The sequence below is a fragment of the Trachemys scripta genome, chromosome 1 (genome assembly GCF_013100865.1).
Source record: "Trachemys scripta elegans isolate TJP31775 chromosome 1, CAS_Tse_1.0, whole genome shotgun sequence".
Taxonomy (NCBI): domain Eukaryota; kingdom Metazoa; phylum Chordata; order Testudines; family Emydidae; genus Trachemys; species Trachemys scripta.
The window spans coordinates 5,094,299-5,112,192 of NC_048298.1; the positions used below are offsets into that span (position 1 = coordinate 5,094,299).

General features: G+C 44.4%; 1 protein-coding gene and 1 long non-coding RNA gene across 3 annotated transcripts in view; both read left to right on the forward strand.

The window, feature by feature from the left end:
- Window positions 1-17,894, forward strand: part of KLHDC10 (kelch domain containing 10) — a 30,642-nt gene that overhangs the window by 2,884 nt on the left and 9,864 nt on the right. Inside the window, exons 2-4 of one of the 2 annotated variants that reach the window (XM_034763887.1) lie at window positions 10,567-10,656; window positions 13,765-13,986; window positions 14,588-14,742. In XM_034763887.1, the coding sequence (XP_034619778.1) occupies window positions 10,567-10,656; window positions 13,765-13,986; window positions 14,588-14,742 (467 nt within the window). The remainder of the gene's footprint in view (window positions 1-10,566; window positions 10,657-13,764; window positions 13,987-14,587; window positions 14,743-17,894) is intronic. The other variant, XM_034763892.1, reaches the window with a different exon arrangement.
- LOC117874090 lies at window positions 4,762-9,215 on the forward strand. The gene is made up of 2 exons (XR_004644901.1): window positions 4,762-5,918; window positions 8,754-9,215. It is a non-coding gene; the product is annotated as an uncharacterized LOC117874090 (long non-coding RNA).

The following is a 17,894-nucleotide window of genomic DNA, read 5'->3' on the forward strand; positions in this document are numbered from 1 at the left end:
TGGGAGATTGAGATATTAACAAAGAAGAGTTTTAAATGGTCTGATGAAAATGTCTTCCCTTCCTCTGACTTACTTGGCTTTTACTTTCTTGTGATGGCACTTCACTAATTCAGAAGTCAACATAGTCTTCTGTGGCAGACACGATCTGAATGTCTAGTGTGTCTTAAAAAGAAATGTCAAGCCTTTCAGACTCGCTGTATGTGGCATAAGGAAGGAGGAAAATACTTGTTTGCAGGTCAGGTTTAACATTCACGATACAAATTCTTCCCTTTCCCTCTTTTTAGACCCTGACTTTACTCCTGCTTATTACTGTATTTACTTGGTCATTCTTTTTGTAACTAAGCATTACATATACTGCCGGACATGCTTTATGACAGGATGCAAGCAGTAACCTGTATGATCTGAAGTTTCTTTTTTGTGTCCCATATTTGGGCGTTTGCAGGTGGAATGGGATTATATAAAATTTGTGGAAAGCAACTTAAAATATTCTATGCAATGTTGCATTTTTTTAAGCAACACAAACACAAGCTTTGGGTGAAAAGTTTTCCTCTTTCATGTACTGGTATTCTGAAAAAATGCAATTCATACATAATGAGAATTCTGATCTAAATATCCTATTAGAAAGATTCTTGTGTGTGAGGCTTATGGCCAAGTTGATCAGTCAGTCAACATTGTTTTCAGAGGTTTCCTTTACTCTTAATGCTGGGATATTGTGTCCCCTATAGTCATGTAACTGTCTCACTAATCATGGATCACTACTCAGTGATCAACTGCACAACTTAAAAATTGCCAAGGTGTCCAGCTGTGATGGAAAGTTTGGAAGATGAGAAGTTTGAGGACCAGAATGGAGAAATAAACATGTTCACCAAATCTTGAAGTGCTGCTTCTGCAGCCTGAGCCAATTCAGTGGGGATAGACATCTTAGAAATACCATAAACAGAAGAGACGGTTACAGTTTCTTAAAGGGATGAAGTATTGAAGCAGGAAGGAGAGGAAGTTGAGTCTTAGGCCTTGTCTGCATGGGACTTCTGAACATGTTTGAATTCTCTTGAATGGGTTTTAACTAAAATAGTTTCAAACTTGGTTTGTCTGGCCACTGTTGAAAAGCTGAAACTGCCTTAAAAAGTGAAGGTGGGATCTAAAAGTCAGTATCAATTTGCCCTTTAATTGGTGGTTGGGAGGGGTAAAACTTTGGTTTTGTCCTCTGTAGGGGTCCTACTCCAAAGACCTTGCTGATGTCCTCCAGCAACAAAGAAGGAAGTTGGAAATTCCACATTTTGAAAATGTGGGTGGGGAAAAGCATATTGAGGGCATGTTTATGCAATGTAAAGAAGCAGTAAAGAGCACAAACAATTTTTACTTTACAATTCCTTTTCGAGAGGATACTACAGCTGGAAGACTAGGTTGAGCAGTGATGCACGTTGTGAAGGGAGATGGTGGAATTGCCATCCTTGGAGCTATTTGAGGCAAGCCCCAGACAATTGTCTGTCATGCTCTAGGAATAATTAAATCCTGCTATGCTGAAGGCGGATTGATCTAAATGATCTCTTAAATGCTCATTCCAACCCAGATGAATCTGAGACTTGCTTGTAAAGTATAAAGGATTCATAGTTTACTTGGAAACAGTTTATCCATAGGAAACCGTAGACTGACATGACATAGTTGGGGATCCATATTCGAATTATCTTAATATATTTGGACATTGGTCCCTCACAAGAAAGCCTTCAGATGTTTCAGATATAGCTTAACTCTCCAGTTAAATGTCCATATTCCTCATCAGTATCCAGTTGTTTGTTGGATACAACTTTAGGCAAATGGGAATGAAGTGGAATGTGAATACTGAAAACATTTGCATCATGTGACACTTACTAGGCCTGAAAGTGAGGGTTTAATGCTCTTTATCAGTGTGTGCTGTCTTGAGTTGGGAGTCCAGCAGCCTCTTTTTGAATTCTTGTGATCTCAGTTTTGGCAGTCTTCCCATTCCAGGCTGGCAAAGTGTGAAACTTACTTTTTTTTTTATTTCACTGACCGCTCTAAATGCTTCAACTGGAATACATCCTGGATGTTGATCCATTTCAGCTCAAATGCACGAGACTCTTGTATTCCATCAAAGTGAGGAAACATTTGTAGCTTTGTTTAAAGCAACTAAAACAGATTAGAAATTTCACTAGCTTATACAATACTGAGAGCCTGTATCTGGGTTGCTTCTCTTACAGCTTTTGAGTGGCTGCCCTCCCATGCTTCTATTTCATCATGGAGTTGCTCTAAGAAACTCTCCATTTCCTGATGGTTCAGTCTCTGGATATACCAATCTTTTACTTTTGGGGCAAGTTATCAAACAGTCCATCATCTAATAGTGGAGGAGTCAGCTAGACCTGGTCTAACTGAAGATCATAGTGCAGCACTTCAATTTTATGTTAGTTGGAACAAGTATGATGGCACCTGGGGTCCATTTATGCTAGTGTCTTTGTCACAAGCAGGCAACACATGTGGTAGAAATCAGCCTAGAGCTGTCTGTGTGTTGTGACTGCAGATAGCAATCAGTGGGATACGATTGCATAAAGTGGTGCAGTATTGTTTTTCTGACCTAAGTACACCTCTGCTTCGATATAACGCTGTCCTCAGGAGCCAAAAAATCTTACCGTGTTATAGGTGAAACCGCGTTATATCGAACTTGCTTTGATCCACTGGAATGCGGAGCCCTGCCCCCTCGGAGCGCCGCTTTACCGCGTTATATCTGAATTCATGTTATATGGGGTCGTGTTATATCGGGGTAGAGGTGTATTGCTCATTTTCAACAAGCCATTTACAATGCTGGGTGGGACAGATTACAGTGGTTTGAACAGCTCGTCTGGAAAATAGTGTATTTCACCAGTAATAAACGGTTCAGATGCCTTTCGTGAACTTAGTTAAACTGCCATGGTCATAATCCTCGATTGCCTTTTTACGTGTCCGAAGAGGTTTTGTTATCTACCTATAATGAATTCATAAGCATTTGCAAGTCCCATACTGCTCCCCAGCACTGTTTTGTGCTAACTTTTCTAAGCGTCGTGATATTTAGAGCACCCACTTCTGCCTGCTCAAGCCTTTCAGCCTTGAAAAGTTAATTGAAAATAAGCATGTTGCACGTGTACAACATGCCTTTCAAATGCTTACCTTGGTCAGATCTAATGAAGCCATAGCTTGTCCTCGAGAGTTAAAGACAATGACAGCTTGCGTTGGACGCACTCTTCACTGCAAAGTTAACTTTAGTGTTGCCTCAAACTACAGTCCTGTCGACATACACAAGCCCTTAACTCAGGCCTGGTGGTGCTTTTAACTTGATTTGGCTGGCCCGAGAGGGAGGATAGGCTAAAATATCAGTGAGCACAACTTGTCGGCTGATAACATGACCACTCTGTAGTGTAGATGCAGGCTAGTGCTGCTCATCCTCCAGCGCTTTCCCACGCTTTCCCCCATGTGCTCATAAAAGACAGACCAATTCGCTCATGATTTGCGGAGGGAGAATTCATTGAGTAGTAACGTTTATTGCAACACACACAGCCCTGGGATGTGCCCCCAGAAGTCTTAGTGTCGCACACGAATGAGTGCAGCGCTGGTGGAGATGCAGCAACTTGAGTGCTGTAGCAACCAGTGTGGTTGCTCTGACTCAAGCTAGATAAGCTCAAGAGGAGTAACTGGAGTGTAGATAACTTGAGTTAACTGCAGTGAGTGAAGACGTGCCCTACGAGGGAGTCGGTCGCATGTGTAGAGAGAGTTCTTGTGGCCAAACTTGACGCAACTTAATGGGGAAGATGTTTTTCAAATGCGGAAATGGCAGCTTGAAGCCTAAGTGCTATTGACTTTGAAAATCTCCCTCTGTCTTTCTGGGACTGTAACTACGGTGATCAGATAGCAAGTATGAAAAATGGGAACACTTACCTATATAAGACAAAGCCCCTGTGTCATAACTATAAAGGGAAGGGTAACAGCCCTCCTGTGTACAGTACTATAAAATCCCTCCTGGCCAGAGACTCCAAAATCCTTTTACCTGTAAAGGGTTAAGAAGCTCAGGTAACCTGGCGGACACCTGACCCAAAGGACCAATAAGGGGACAAGATACTTTCAAATCTTGGGGGGGGGGAAAGCTTTTGTTTGTGCTCTTTGTTTTGGGAGAGTTCGCTCTTGGGGCTAAGAGGGACCAGACATCAATCCAGGCTCTCCACATCTTTCTGAACAAGTCTCTCATATTTCAAACTTGTAAGTACAGCCAGGCAAGGCGTGGTAGTTTTATGTTTGTTTTCTCAACTTGTAAATGTATCTTTTACTAGGGTGTTTACCTCTGTTTGCTGTAACTTTGAACCTAAGGCTAGAGGGAGGTCCTCTGGGCTCTTTAAGTTTGATTACCCTGTAATGTTATTTTCCCTCCTGATTTTACAGAGATGATTTTTACCCTTTTCTTTAATTAAAAGCCTTCTGTTTTTTAGATCCAAGGGAGTTGGATCTTGATCCACCAGGAGTTGGTGGGAGAGAAGAGGGGGGATGGTTAATTTCGCCTTGTTTTAAGCTCCAAGGGGTTTGGATCTGTATTCACCAGGGAATTGGTGAAGGTCTCTCAAGGCTACCCAGGGAAGGGAATTAGCACATTGGGAGTGGTGGCAGCGGACCAGATCTAAGCTGGTAGTTAAGCTTAGGAGTTTTCATGCAGGCCCCCACATCTGTGCCCTAAAGTTCAGAGTGGGGAAGCAGCCTTGACACCCTAATATTGGGATGTCTGCTCAGCCTAACCATAACAGGTAGACCTTACTGGCTGCTACTGACTCTTATCTCACCCCTATTCTTTTCTTTTTACATACTGTAGCTTCTTTCAAAGGCGTAATGAACAAACTGTCAAGTGAATTGTCTGAAACCTACTGTCTATGCAATAGATCAAAGCAAACCACAAGCATTTTGTGTCACGTACACACAGATCTGGATAAACTCAGTGGATTGTAGGGAGAGGATGTCGAAACTTGAAAACTAGAATTCCTATTTCGGGAACTGCTTCTGTACCACAATCCTTTCTAGGCCAGTAACTGAGTATCCAGCTAGAGAAGGTGAGTGAGGTAAAATTCTAAAATGCACACAGGAGGGGTTGGAAATGAAACTGGTGTGATTTTTTTGCAGGGGAAACGTCTTTGTTTAAGCCTGTGAAAATAAAACAGAACAAAAAGCATTTAAACCCTCCGCTTTTGCTTCCACGTTCAGAGGAAAACTGCCCCCACTTTGATCACCCCTCTGGTAAGAGTGCTCACACAACAAGCCCTTTTTACTATGGTGTGGCAGTTATTTTTTTAAGCAGGTCTTCTTAAAATGCATTTAGCACTTCTGAGCCTAGAGCTGCGGGCAGCCATCTTGCTAAAAAGAATGTCACCTGTGACTGGCATCCTGAGGGCCCTATGAAAGAGACACTAAACCAGTCTCCATACTGCTTCACCAGTCGGTTCTGACTGCTTAAACCATTGCTACTCGGTGTTCAAGTGAGTTTAAAAACGGATTTAGCCTCGCCTGCCTGCCTGCAGCTCTAGGCTCAGAAAGAACTGTATTAAAAAGCCTTGAAATGGGTGTTATTTGCCGTGACAAGGAGTTCTTACCATGTGAACGGAATGAGTGCAGCTTTCCTTTAACATTGGACACCCGTGGAAGTTCCATTTGCGTGTCTGTTCTACTTCAGGTTCCAATAAAACCTGATAATTTAGAGCAATACTATGGCTGTCTTTGCATCGCTCTTAGGCCTATTTTTTATTCCTATTCTGGGATTAAACTCCACCACACTGCATTAGAGTTTGCTTGTTGACTAATTTCTAATCCACAGGACTCTTGATCGGGAGTATTTTTCATTCTCTGTTTACAGGGCTGGTAAATTGCCCAGACACCTGATATCTACAGGGCAGTAAGATGTAAGTAGAGTGTCCATCTGTGAAGCTTGGGTAATAACCTGCTGAGAAGCTTATCCCTCTGGCTGATGGGAAGACAGTGTGTGTTGAGACTCCTATCAAGGTGCTGTCCCCTGGACCCTGCTCAGGGTCTCCATCTTCTCTATCTGGCTGCAGCTAGTTGCTGGCTGGGGATGAAGAAGTCACATTTCTGGATTGGACAGAGCTTGCCGGAAAGAGCTTTATTCCTTTCCCACATCGTGCCTCTTTGGGGAGAAGGGGGTGTATCCTGTTCCCCTGCAAATAGCTCCAGCCACTTGCACCTCGGCTCTTCCCAACAAGGGGATGAAACGGATGTGATTCTTATCCGTTTCACTTCTGTCCACAGGGTTCTGAATAGCAGCCGTGAAACTGACCAGGTTCTTGTCTGCTTCCGTCTGCTTCTTGGGACAGCTAAAGCACAGTAGCCATCTCGAGTCGTCTCTCCACAGATTTAGGAAGAAAGCACTGCATCAGTTCCCCCGGTGACGATAACTACCCAGGCAGTAGGCTTCGTAATTCCGTTTAAGAACAACAAAACTTAAATTCTGCCGAAATTGATGGTTTAGGCCCCTTTCGCTCACTAGGAAAAGTTGAATTTGATGAGTTGATTAATTATTGTTGTGTTTCAGTTAAGCTCTGCTTTAACAACTCAGCCCTGATAAAAGGACAGTGACTGGATTTCAGGCACTTGGTCTCAAAAACTAGATTAAAGTGGCCTCTCTTTTGAAAATGAAAATCCTAATGGAAGAGTTCAGGGATACTAGGCAAACACCATATAGTACCTCTTCCTAAATCCTAAATAGGGGAGAGATTGTTAGCTTATGTGGCAGTTACTACTTTATTGTATAAGTCGGGCCAGTGGCAGGATGCCAGCGTTTCTTTTCCTTAGATAAAAAAGATGATAAAATGGAAGGCAAATTCCTTTGTCCACTAAACTTGTCTTGCTGCTCTGCCTGAAGTCTCTCTTACCGTACATTTTTGCTGCTTGTCTTCAGTGGCTGAGTTGCTTTCTTTGTGCCTTGCAGTTCAATTATATATGAGCAAAATTATATAGCGCGGTTGAAATATGGGTGGGAAAAAATCCAGTTGACTTTAGATTGCAGTCACGTCATGGAGAAGTGACTTGATTAGTCCTATCTTAGAACCCTTTTGAGGTATGGCCATGTGGCAGTGTTTCAATGTCACGCTGTTTGCCTGGATTCTTCTCCTCTGAAAGTCCCTGCTGCCTTGCTTGGTTTTATGTCAACCAAATTAGCTTTGGAGCCTTAAAACTGGGAAAGCAGAACTGACAATCTGCTCTGCTGTGCAGAACTTTGTACTTTGAAGCCATTTTGTGTAGATGACTCATTTTCCTCCCCCTCCCCCAAGTGCATACCATTTCAATCACTTCCTATTCTGATATTCATTGCATTGAAACTAGCAATATGCTTCATATACTCCTTGTATAATGCAGGTGACGGGGTAAAAATCAGTAACTTTATATCCGACATCTCGTACTGGAGTTTTCCCCTCTCTCATTCTCGGGTGCAAATTGATCTAAGGCTTAGCAGAAATGGTGTTTATCAGAGGGGTATGAGTCAGTTTATAATCCATTGTATTGTAATATCATACCATCTTTTCCCAGACTTCTGAGAGTAGAAAGGGCTAGTACAGTATGAAGGATTGGTTGCCTAAGGAGCCCAGGCGGGGAACATTCTTCTCTCCAAAGCCTTTGGCTTCTCATATACTTGAAGCAGACTTCTAAACAAAGTAAGAGGCGCTCCGGGTTCCCCAAGCGTTACCTGTTTGCATAGAGTGGAAATCCTCCACTTTAGCTTCCAGACTACTGCTCTAAGAGGATTTGCTAAAAGGAGCAAAGGAGATGGTGAAGTGGCTCTAGTCTAAGTTTCAATTATTGTCAGCTCGTGGGGTGGTGGTTATATTACTAGAGTACCCAGAGGAACCAGTCTGAATTGAGATCCCCATCGCAGTGGACTCCATCAATGTAGTAAAAGGAAGGGCTCTGCCCTAAAGAACTTTCTAACTCCTTCAAAAGACAAAGCAAACAGGTAGATACTGTCCACAATGGAGAGGGCGTGGGTGAGGGATAATAGGAATGGGAACGCAGTGGTACCCAGATTAGCAATGTGTACCACAGATAGGAGTCAGGGTGATTTTAAAGATGCAAATGAAAAGTTTAATGTGTAGCTGTATAGTCTGAAATTGAACTGGCAAGAACCTATTTGGATGGTAATGTTGGCTTCTGATGTCTTTTCCTGATTATCTTGGCAAATGAATCACTCTCTGTTTTTAATCTCTTTATGAGAGTGAGATCTTGGAATGACTCATACAGATACACCTCTACCTCGATATAACGCTGTCCTCAGGAGCCAAAAAATCGTACCGCATTGTAGGTGAAACCGCGTTATATTGAACTTGCTTTGATCCGCCGGAGCGCGCAGGCCCGCCCCCCCGGAGCACTGCTTTGCCGCGTTATATCCAAATTCGTGTTATATCAGGTCGCGTTATATCGGGGTAGAGGTGTATGTGGATCCAATCCTGCTGTTGCTTATTTATGCAGAATTCCCATTAACTCCATTGGGTTCTGCGTATGCCTAACCAAGGATGGAATTTGGACTCCAGTCTATTTGTATCTAAGCACTCCCTTGACTTCCTGGTTGATCTGTAGTTAATCCGGAGCTTTATTATGTGTTTTATCTTACTAACTTTAAAGGTGACCTGCAAAGAATGTTTTTTTTCGTGATTGCTTTATGATAGTCAAAAGTTTGAGATTTTAAAAATTTTTCTTTTCTGCTTGTCTTTTACATACAAATACAGGTGGTTTATCTTCTTATTTTCCCTGGAAGACTCTATGGACAAATGGAGAGATGGTAGGATTATGATATCAAAAATACCAAAGAAGTAAAAGGGGAAGTGATATTTATTCAAGCGTCAAAATCAATTTAATTCAATGCCTGACAAGCAGTTGAAAGACAAGTTTTTTTTGTTGAAAAGATTCCATGCCCTGGACCTTCCAGTTGAGGGCTGAGAACTCCCATTCCAGTTCTGTGTCCTCTAAAGAAACCTCCAGCAAAAAAGTGAACAAGGAAGAGAAGATGCTTCTGACATTAAACAAATGAATCAAACTCCTGTTAGACTGTATTCATTATAAACCAACCAAAAAGGATCGATGTTTCAGTTTTTCCCTTTGCAGATCACCTTTAAAGCATCAGATAATCTTAATTAAATAAATTAATGTAGATTTGAGGCCAATAGCCTTTTGGTTACTGACTTAACACATGTATCAGGTGACTCTTGTTTGTGCACTAACATTTGGTATAGTTTCTTCATTGGCTAATAACATTATATTGAACAAGGACAGCAGTATTGTACAGGAGGCCAGTCCTGGTAGGGAATTATCTTTCATGTTAATGATGGCCAAAATGCATCCTGTATGCAATTTTTAACTTACCACTGTTTCATGCAAACCTCTTACTTTATTCAACACACATGCTGGTGTATGTTACTCAGCTCTGCAAAGCATTGCAGTTACTGTAAATGCTTTCTTTGCAGTTCCAGAAGCATGAAACCTTGTCAGCAATGCAGAGTAAAATGTTAATAGTGGGGGGGAATTGAAAAGGGAAGTTGGTCACATTTGTTCTATTTTACTCAAGTTTGGGTCTCAATACCTGGAAGAGATCTGACAGATGGATAAAATGGGAGCCATGTCTGTATCAACAGAACTTGAATGAATTTGGCTTGATGTTTATTTGGTAATTGATAATAAGTGTGGATCAAATCCACTTTTTCTTTGAGCCATTCTGACTCCAGTGCTGAGATCACGTCGCTAAACCTATATGTTCACTAAACCAAACTTAACCAGTTGACCTGGATGAGCGTCACACGTTAATCCTGTTGGCGCTGTAACATAGGGTGTGTTAAAAATACATACCTGCATCAAACCATTCCAATGATTTGCTGTAGGGATACAAAGGGATCTTTTAACAAACTGTCACATCTTATGTTAATTTCCATAATGCTGCCAAATTCATGAACACATTGGAAAGACAATTGGGGCTGATGAACTTGAGATGTATTCCAATAACTGTAGTCCATTTCTGGTGATTTCTCCCTGTGGGGAAGAGATTGATTAATGCAGATAACTGAAAAACATGATTCAGAATAGTATCACAGGGATCTCTCTCATCAGTGTCATGCACACTTTAAAATACACGTGCCACAGATGGAGCTAGTGACAAGATTTTTTTTTACCAATTCATTGGGTTTTATCCCCCACTTGCTGCTCATTGGCTTTGTGTGAGCGATGACTGCTATGAAAAGCAGTTTGATTCCTAAAACCGCATAAAACAGCTGATGAGTTTTAGCCACAAGGTGGCAGCACTCCACTACTGATTACTGAATTTGATCAGAACAAGTGTACACAATAGTTGTACCTTAATCTGTCAGACTAGGAACCAGTTTAAGCACATCTGCTTCTTTTGGGTGTTAAAACCTGTTAACCTTTCTGGGCTGATAGTTTGCACCATCTTTAGTGATAATGCTTTATATTTTTCTTGATGCTTAACTTGCTGCTGCTACTGTTATTGCTGTGTGTATGTATCTGACTCATTGCTGGTAATTGTGGTAACAGGCTCTAAGAAGAAAATACGATTGGTCCTAATTAGACGCTTCCCTCGGTCTCGTCCCATCCTAAAGGTCCGTAAGAGGTCTTTCAGAGCAGGTGGGTGGCGCTGATCACAGATCACTGTGTGGGTGATGGGAACCTCTTCTAAATTCTGCGCTTTCCAAATGCTGCGTAAGGAGTGCTTGTGGTTTTGGTGTGTATAAGCACAGGTGTTTAAAGGTGTGCTTGTCCATATCTGTATGTTGCTTGTTGATCTGACTTTCTAAAATGGGGAATTTTGTGAATTGCAACTTCAAAACAAGAGCACTTTTGTACTCTTGCCAAATCACCTTGTATGTGACATCTATCCTGTGTAGAAAACTGATCATTGAAACACACTAGGTGCAGGTCTCATGATGACTGGTATATGTGCCGTAGGACCCCTGCTTCATTCAGCAAATGGGCAGTTATTCAGTGTTTCTCTTTACTCTCCATATTCAGTATCAGGCCCCCGGTCTCATTTACTGTACACCATCCAAAACCTGCACTGAATACAAAATTAGTAATTTCCTCTTGGGCATTTCTGTGTCGGTCTCCCCATAGTATTTGTGTTTCAACTTCATTAGTGCTTATATCCTCATGATGCTCTTGTGAGATTACATGGTGACATTCCCATTTTGCATGTGGGAAACTGAGAGATTAAGGCCAAAATTGCAAAATTTCCTAGAAGCTGCTAGAAAAGTTCAGCCCACAGATGGAGCATCTTCAGTAAAGAATGTTTGGGGAATTTAGCTGCTAAACTCTGACTCTCTGAGCATGTGTGAACTGAAGTTTTTTCAGTTTAACTTGGTCAGATTTGGGCAAATTCTCACAGGCACGGAAAAAGGCACATGCTTGACCCCAGGGTGACCCTCCTGCCAAACGTCATCTCCCTGTGCCAAAAGCATGGCGGCACTACAGCTTCTCAGCGATGGCTGGAAGAATTTTTTTTTTTTTAAGGATCAAACACTTCCCCTACTCTTTTTCTTGGAAACAGCTGAACTGTTCTAGCTGAAACTTACATATAGAAAAGCCCAGAGGCAAACACCTAGCGTGGGAAATTTCAACTTGAATGGCTAAAATTAAGTAAAGTTATCAGACCCTGGTTTTTCTTATTTATAAAGGAAAGTGTCAGGCAATTTGAGCTATAGGTGATGCTATCTTCACTGCCTATCCTAGTTTCAGCACGCTGGGACTTCGCTCTTATATGGGTGTGGTTGTTGTATGTTCAGCTCCAGAACATCTGACTGCTGGAATAAACTGGTCCACTGAGTTAGAAATGCAAATAAAAGTCTTTTCCCTGAGTAACAGCCCTTTGCTTATCCAGAGTGATGTTGGAAGAGGGGCTCCTGGGAAACTCTTTCTGCTGTTAGCTTTCCTAGGGTACGTCTTCACCACCCACCGGATCGGCGGGTAGTGATCGATCTATTGGGCATCGATTTATTGTGTCTAGTGTAGACGCGATAAATCGATCCCCGATCTCTTTGCCACTCCACCGTGGCGAGAGGCGGAAGCGGAGTCGACGGGGGAGCAGCGGCCGTCGATCCCACGCCATGAGGACGCGAGGGAAGTCGAACTAAGATACGTCGACTTCAGCTACGCTATTCTTGTAGCTGAAGTTGCGTATCTTAGGTTGATTACCCCCCCCTCCCCCCCAGTGTAGACCAGGTCCTAGAGACAGGTGGCTCTGGGGATGTTTTGAAAGCAGCAGATGGCGATGCTTACCAATGGGCATTTCAGGAAAATGGTGGAGTTAGAGAAGCACAACTGGCTATTTTAACCACATCGTCTGTGGCTCCAGGTCATGAAGAGGAAGCATCCTGTCTGGTCATAGCTGCAAGACTGGGCCTGATTTTCCGTGTGTATTGAACTAAAACAAGCTGAGCGTTATGTTCTGATCGCTTGTCCATGGGCAGTGACGATTTCAAGTGTCACTCTCCAGTAAGAATGTGGCTGTCCCAGGTCTTAGCCTGTGGTCTTTAATCTATCAGGAAGACGTAAAATTGCCGCTGTCTCTGCCACCGAGCTTATTCTGTTTGGTGCTATCCCTCCTCACCCCCACATTTTAGCCCCTAATCTGAGAGGGATTCATGTGTTGTTCTGTGCTGGGGTTCCCTTCCGTGTGAGCGTGGAGTGATGCACAAGGGCAAAGGGGGGAGCACAGGAGAGTGACTCTGAACCGGCGTTAATGACAGCTCTGCTGCGTGGTGGCAAAGTTGTTGCTGCCTAGTAGTAGGAACGAGGCCTACGCAGAGCATGTAGATCCAAATTTTATTTGGCACCAGCATGATCTTCAGTATGTGGGGTCATCTTGGATTTGCCCGCACCCTGCCCTTTTTACCTTCTGCTATAGGGAAGGTGCAGGCATGCGAAGATCTTCCATTTGGGGAGGTGCGTGTCAATTGCCTACCCTCTCATGTAGCCTGTGTTCTCTCTTGGGTTCCCTACTGTGCTCCAGGCAGTATTAAGGACTTTGTGTTGGTCTATCAGGAGATTGTTACTGTGCTGTTCTGAAGCTTAATTGACTACTGTTTGACTTAGTTCCATAGATGTGCAAGGTGCTTTCCAGGCACACACACAAGCGACATCACAGACACACACAAGCGACAAGTCCCTGCCTGAAAGCTTGCAATCTAGACACAGCCCCGCAGGAGCTAACGATAAAGGGTAGTGTAGGAATTAAAGAAGAAGTGAGGCTAAACCATGGCATGTTCACTGTTCCCTCTCAGCATTTTAATATAACCCTTTGGGGCAGTGTCCGGAATGAAACCCGTAAAAGGGAGCTCCGAGGAAGGATTTGAAAGACCATGGAGGATGTCCGATATATAACAGAGCGTCTGAATAGGCAAGGTCTGATTGGACGAATAGGGTAGTCTAGGATGAGGTGTAACCTGCAGGCCCTTGAAGACAAGGTGTTGAGAGAAGACCTTTGCAGAGAGACGGAACGTCTCATAATGGAAATATCAACTCCTTAGCATGTGCATGCACACAAAAAAATAATAAAAATTGCCGTTTAACTCTAGCTGTTCCAGTTGGAAGCTGAAACTTCATCCACTGCAGCGTCCGCCTTTGATCCCCCCAAAACGTTCAAACCTAGCTCCTTCCTTCCTTGGCTCCCCAAATCTTGCTGACCCTGTTTTCTCCACTCTGTGTATGCTTAGTAAAAATAACTTCCTTCTGCTGCAGGTCACCGAGCCCCACCAGCAAGGAGCGGCCATCGTTGTGTAGCAGATAACGCCAACCTGTACGTGTTCGGAGGGTATAACCCGGACTACGATGAGTCTGGCGGGCCAGAGAATGAAGACTACCCTCTCTTCAGGGAACTTTGGCGATATAACTTTGCTACAGGCGCATGGCATCAAATGGGCACCGAGGGCTACATGCCTAGAGAACTAGCATCCATGTCACGTGAGTACGGGAATTCAGTTACCATGTGTGAAATCTGTTTTAGCGGAATGCCTTAGTGCTGTGCAGATCCATCTGTGTAAAGACAACGTGGTGTAACTAGAGCACGAGAGAGAGAAGCGAGAGAGCTGTGCTCCGTTTTGACTCTCCCACGGACTTGCTGTATGTCTGTGGTCAGGTCACTAGTACTGTTGCTCTCTTTCATCTTATCCACCTGCTTCCTAAAGGGCCTGCCATAAATCTAAAATGAGGAGTGATTTCTGGGTGCCCAACTTGAGACAGCTTGACGGGGCCTGATTTTCAGAGGACTGGTGCCCAGCGCTTGCTGAAAATCAGCCCTCTTAAGGCATCCAAAAATTGACCTCCCAAATCACTAGCTGCCCTTGAAATTGTAGGTCCCTGTCACCATAGCCTCCTTACCTTTCTCCTGTGCAGCACTCCGAGATCTGCGGGTGACGAGCACTCAATGCAGAGTATTCTGCCTTCCCTAAACGCATGCCTGAAATGTTAGCTCTTCGTCCTCTCAACAGAGACAATAATAGCGCAGTCCCTTTCTGTTCTCCCAGCGCGGCATGTGACCCAAACCTGTGCTCCTTTTTCCTAGTTGTGTTGCATGGGAACAACCTGTTGGTATTTGGCGGCACCGGGATCCCATTTGGGGAGAGCAACGGCAATGACATCCACGTCTGCAATGTGAAGTACAAGCGATGGGCCCTGCTCAGCTGCCGAGGGAAGAAACCCAATCGAATATATGGACAGGTACCAAGGGAAACCTAGGGTGCAAAAGGCAGCCCTTATTAAGTAGCCTTCTAATGCCCCAAATGGATGGGGTGCAACTCTGCCCCACTTCGCTTAGAAGATATGCATGTGCTAAGCTACCTGTTCATTGGACGTTCAGTGGTTCTTTGTCTAGTGCCTTCCCCCTCCCCTCTGCTTGTGGCCAGGACTGTTGTCCTTCGAAGGGTGTGTCTACACTTAGAACACTACAGCAGCACAGTTTCAGCGCTTCAGGGTAGATGCTCACTACAGCGACAGGAGGGGTTCTCCCGTTGCCATAGGGAAATCCACCTCCCCAGGAGGAGATGGTGTGAGGTGGACAGGAGAATTCTTTCGTCGACCTCGTTGTCTACACCGGGGGTTAGGTTGGCATGGTTACGTCTCTCAGGTGTGAAAAATCCACCCCCTGAACGACAAAGCTATGCCAATGTAAGTTCCCAGTGCTGACCCGCCCTTACATTTTGTCAAAGATCAAAAGTCTAACAGAGGCTTGTTGGTGGTAGAACAATAGGAATCGATGCTTGGAAGTTTTTAATGGAAGTGGATTGGCCAATGCAGTGTTAGTGCATCAAAGTTGACCAATGGAAGGGAGCTTCTGTGGCTGTTTTTTGTCAGTTTCTGTGGTATGGGAACTTCAGAAGATTTAATGCTCACAAACCACAATGTCAGATAGTAAAGTCTCTCTGTAACACATCTAATATTCTTATTTGTAAGCCACTCTTGTGGTACCACCCGTGAGAAATCTTGAGTCAAATAGCCTGGTATAGATGAGTACAACCTATCCCCACACATAGCAGATGTCATCTCTGCTTGCATCTAGGTACTGTCCCCATGTGAGGGATGTATAAAGCGTATTCACCGTCCCCAGCTCGGCACTCACTGGGCTGCAAGATACTACCTGTGTGCCAGAGAAGTGTCCACATCTCTGCTACTGCCTGGGATCATTTGTGCTACCTCCTTCCTGACCGCACCTTTGCCCAACGCTGTAAATGGATGGACATTTAACACTCTGGAATTGTAAAGGCTGCCTTGTCTGCCATCTTGCATGCGTCGTTTGCCATGCAAAGGGTTTTCATCCTCGTCACTGATACGTGCTAATTATATGTCTGTGATAAAACGCTCACCATTCTGGTCTCTGGTCAGCCCAGTACAGATTCACAAGGTTAATTGTGGTTGGACTTGAACGTTCAAACAGCCCCTAGTGCACTGATCTGTCTTTTAATGCATTCAGAACTCAGCAGCTCTGAGTGCCTTGCTTGCTATTCAGACTGTCGCTTTCCCTCTTTGAATCCTTCCACATGCTTCATTTTGCCTCTCATATCAAATTTAAGCTTCTCGATGTGACAGTGGGAATGTTCTGTAATATTTTTTCTGAAGCCGGGGTGTGCCTCAGTTTCCCCTATGCACTGCAGGGTTACCTGGGGGTAGAAAGGGTGGTTTGCTCTTTGCAGAGGCTCAGAGAGACAGGTTGGAATGGCTTCTAGCTGTCTGAACCTTAGGTCCCATATCAGTGGAGTATCTGAGAAGACTGGTAAATCCAGTCATCAGGACTTTAATACCTAGCAACCAATGACCTTAGATGGCCCATCTCTCTGCAGAAAACCAAGCAGTGTTTGCCCAGCTGGAGAACAAGGACTGGGAAGGCGCTAGGGGGTGGTTAAGGGTTGGCTGCTGAGGGCTTCTGGGGACACACACCTGAACTGAGACAGAGAGAGGTCAGATGGACTGTGCAGGAATTTGCTTTTCTCTGTGCTATCCAATGACCTCCCTATGCCATGTTCCCATCGACTAATAAACTCTTCTGTGTTACAATGCCAGGTTAGTGACACTGCAAATGCTGATGAAGGAGGTGCTTTGCTCCCTACAATTATACAAGTCTGCCTCAGTTGGACTCACTAAATGGAGCTCCCGCTGTGCAGCAGGGCTGCTGATGGCCCCGATGTCCAGTCTAAGGAGGCGGGGAAGCTCTGGAGCAAGCGAGAGACCCTGGAGGTCTGGCACACTCAAGGGGTTCTGCCTAGAGACTGTTGGGGCCGGAGCACCAATCTTGTGGATCTGTGATACTCTTCTTCCCTTTCATATTCTATCGCTGCTCTCATTTCTTACCACTCTGCCAGGAATCCTGGCTCATGCGGGAGGGAGACCTTAATGGTTTGAGCATTGGCCTGCTAAACCCAGGGTTGTGAGTTCAATCCTTGAGGGGGCCGCTTAGGGATCTGGGGCAAAAATCTGTCTGGGGATTGGTCCTGCTTTGAGCAGGGGGTTGGACTAGATGACCTCCTGAGGTCCCTTCCAACCCTGAGATTCTATGATTCTGTGTTCCCCGTCGCTCATCTTTGCCTTCTCCGATGCTGCTTCATAGGCTCAGAACTCCTTTATCCTCCACACGCCAGGCGCCCCTCTCCTTTCAAATCCCCTTCAAACTCCCTCCTGCTATAAAGCCTGCATATGATAATGTCGCCCTAGAGTGCGCTTCCGGATAGAACCAGTGCAGTAGGGGGTTGCCTATTTAAAATGTAAGCGCCTCTGGGTAGGGCTCAGTATGTTGGTGATTAACTGCTGCCGAGGGACAAGTCTGGAGGGCCTTAGCGCTCCTCTAAATTGAAAAGCCTTGTTCTAAAGCAACTTCTTAGAGGGTTGGGATAGCTCAGTAGTTTGAGCATTGGCCTGCTAAACCCAGGGTTGTGAGTTCAATCCTTGAGAAGGCCATTTAGGGAACTGGGGTAAAAATCTGTCTGGGGATTGGTCCTGCTTTGAGCAGGGGGTTGGACTAGATGACCTCCTGAGGTCCCTTCTAGCCCTGATATTCTATGATTCTGTGATCTTCTCTCCTTCCCTTTGTTGGGACTCTTCATGCAAAAATGTCATTAGTCCCCATTCTGCATTGACTGACTAGTACTGAGCAAGTGACCTGCTGGGTTTATGTGCCTTTCTCCAGGAAGGGACCCTCATTTCCCCATGGGGAAGCCACCCCCACTTGCTTTTATCCTACCCCCATTTTATGGGAAGTAGCTACCTGTCCACATCTACAGTGACTCCAGTAGGATCTGGTGAGCAGCTCCTGGCTGCCTCTTCTCCTCCTCTGCTGCATCCCTTCTGGAAATGTGGTTTTGTAAGTGATAAAAGGCCAGTTT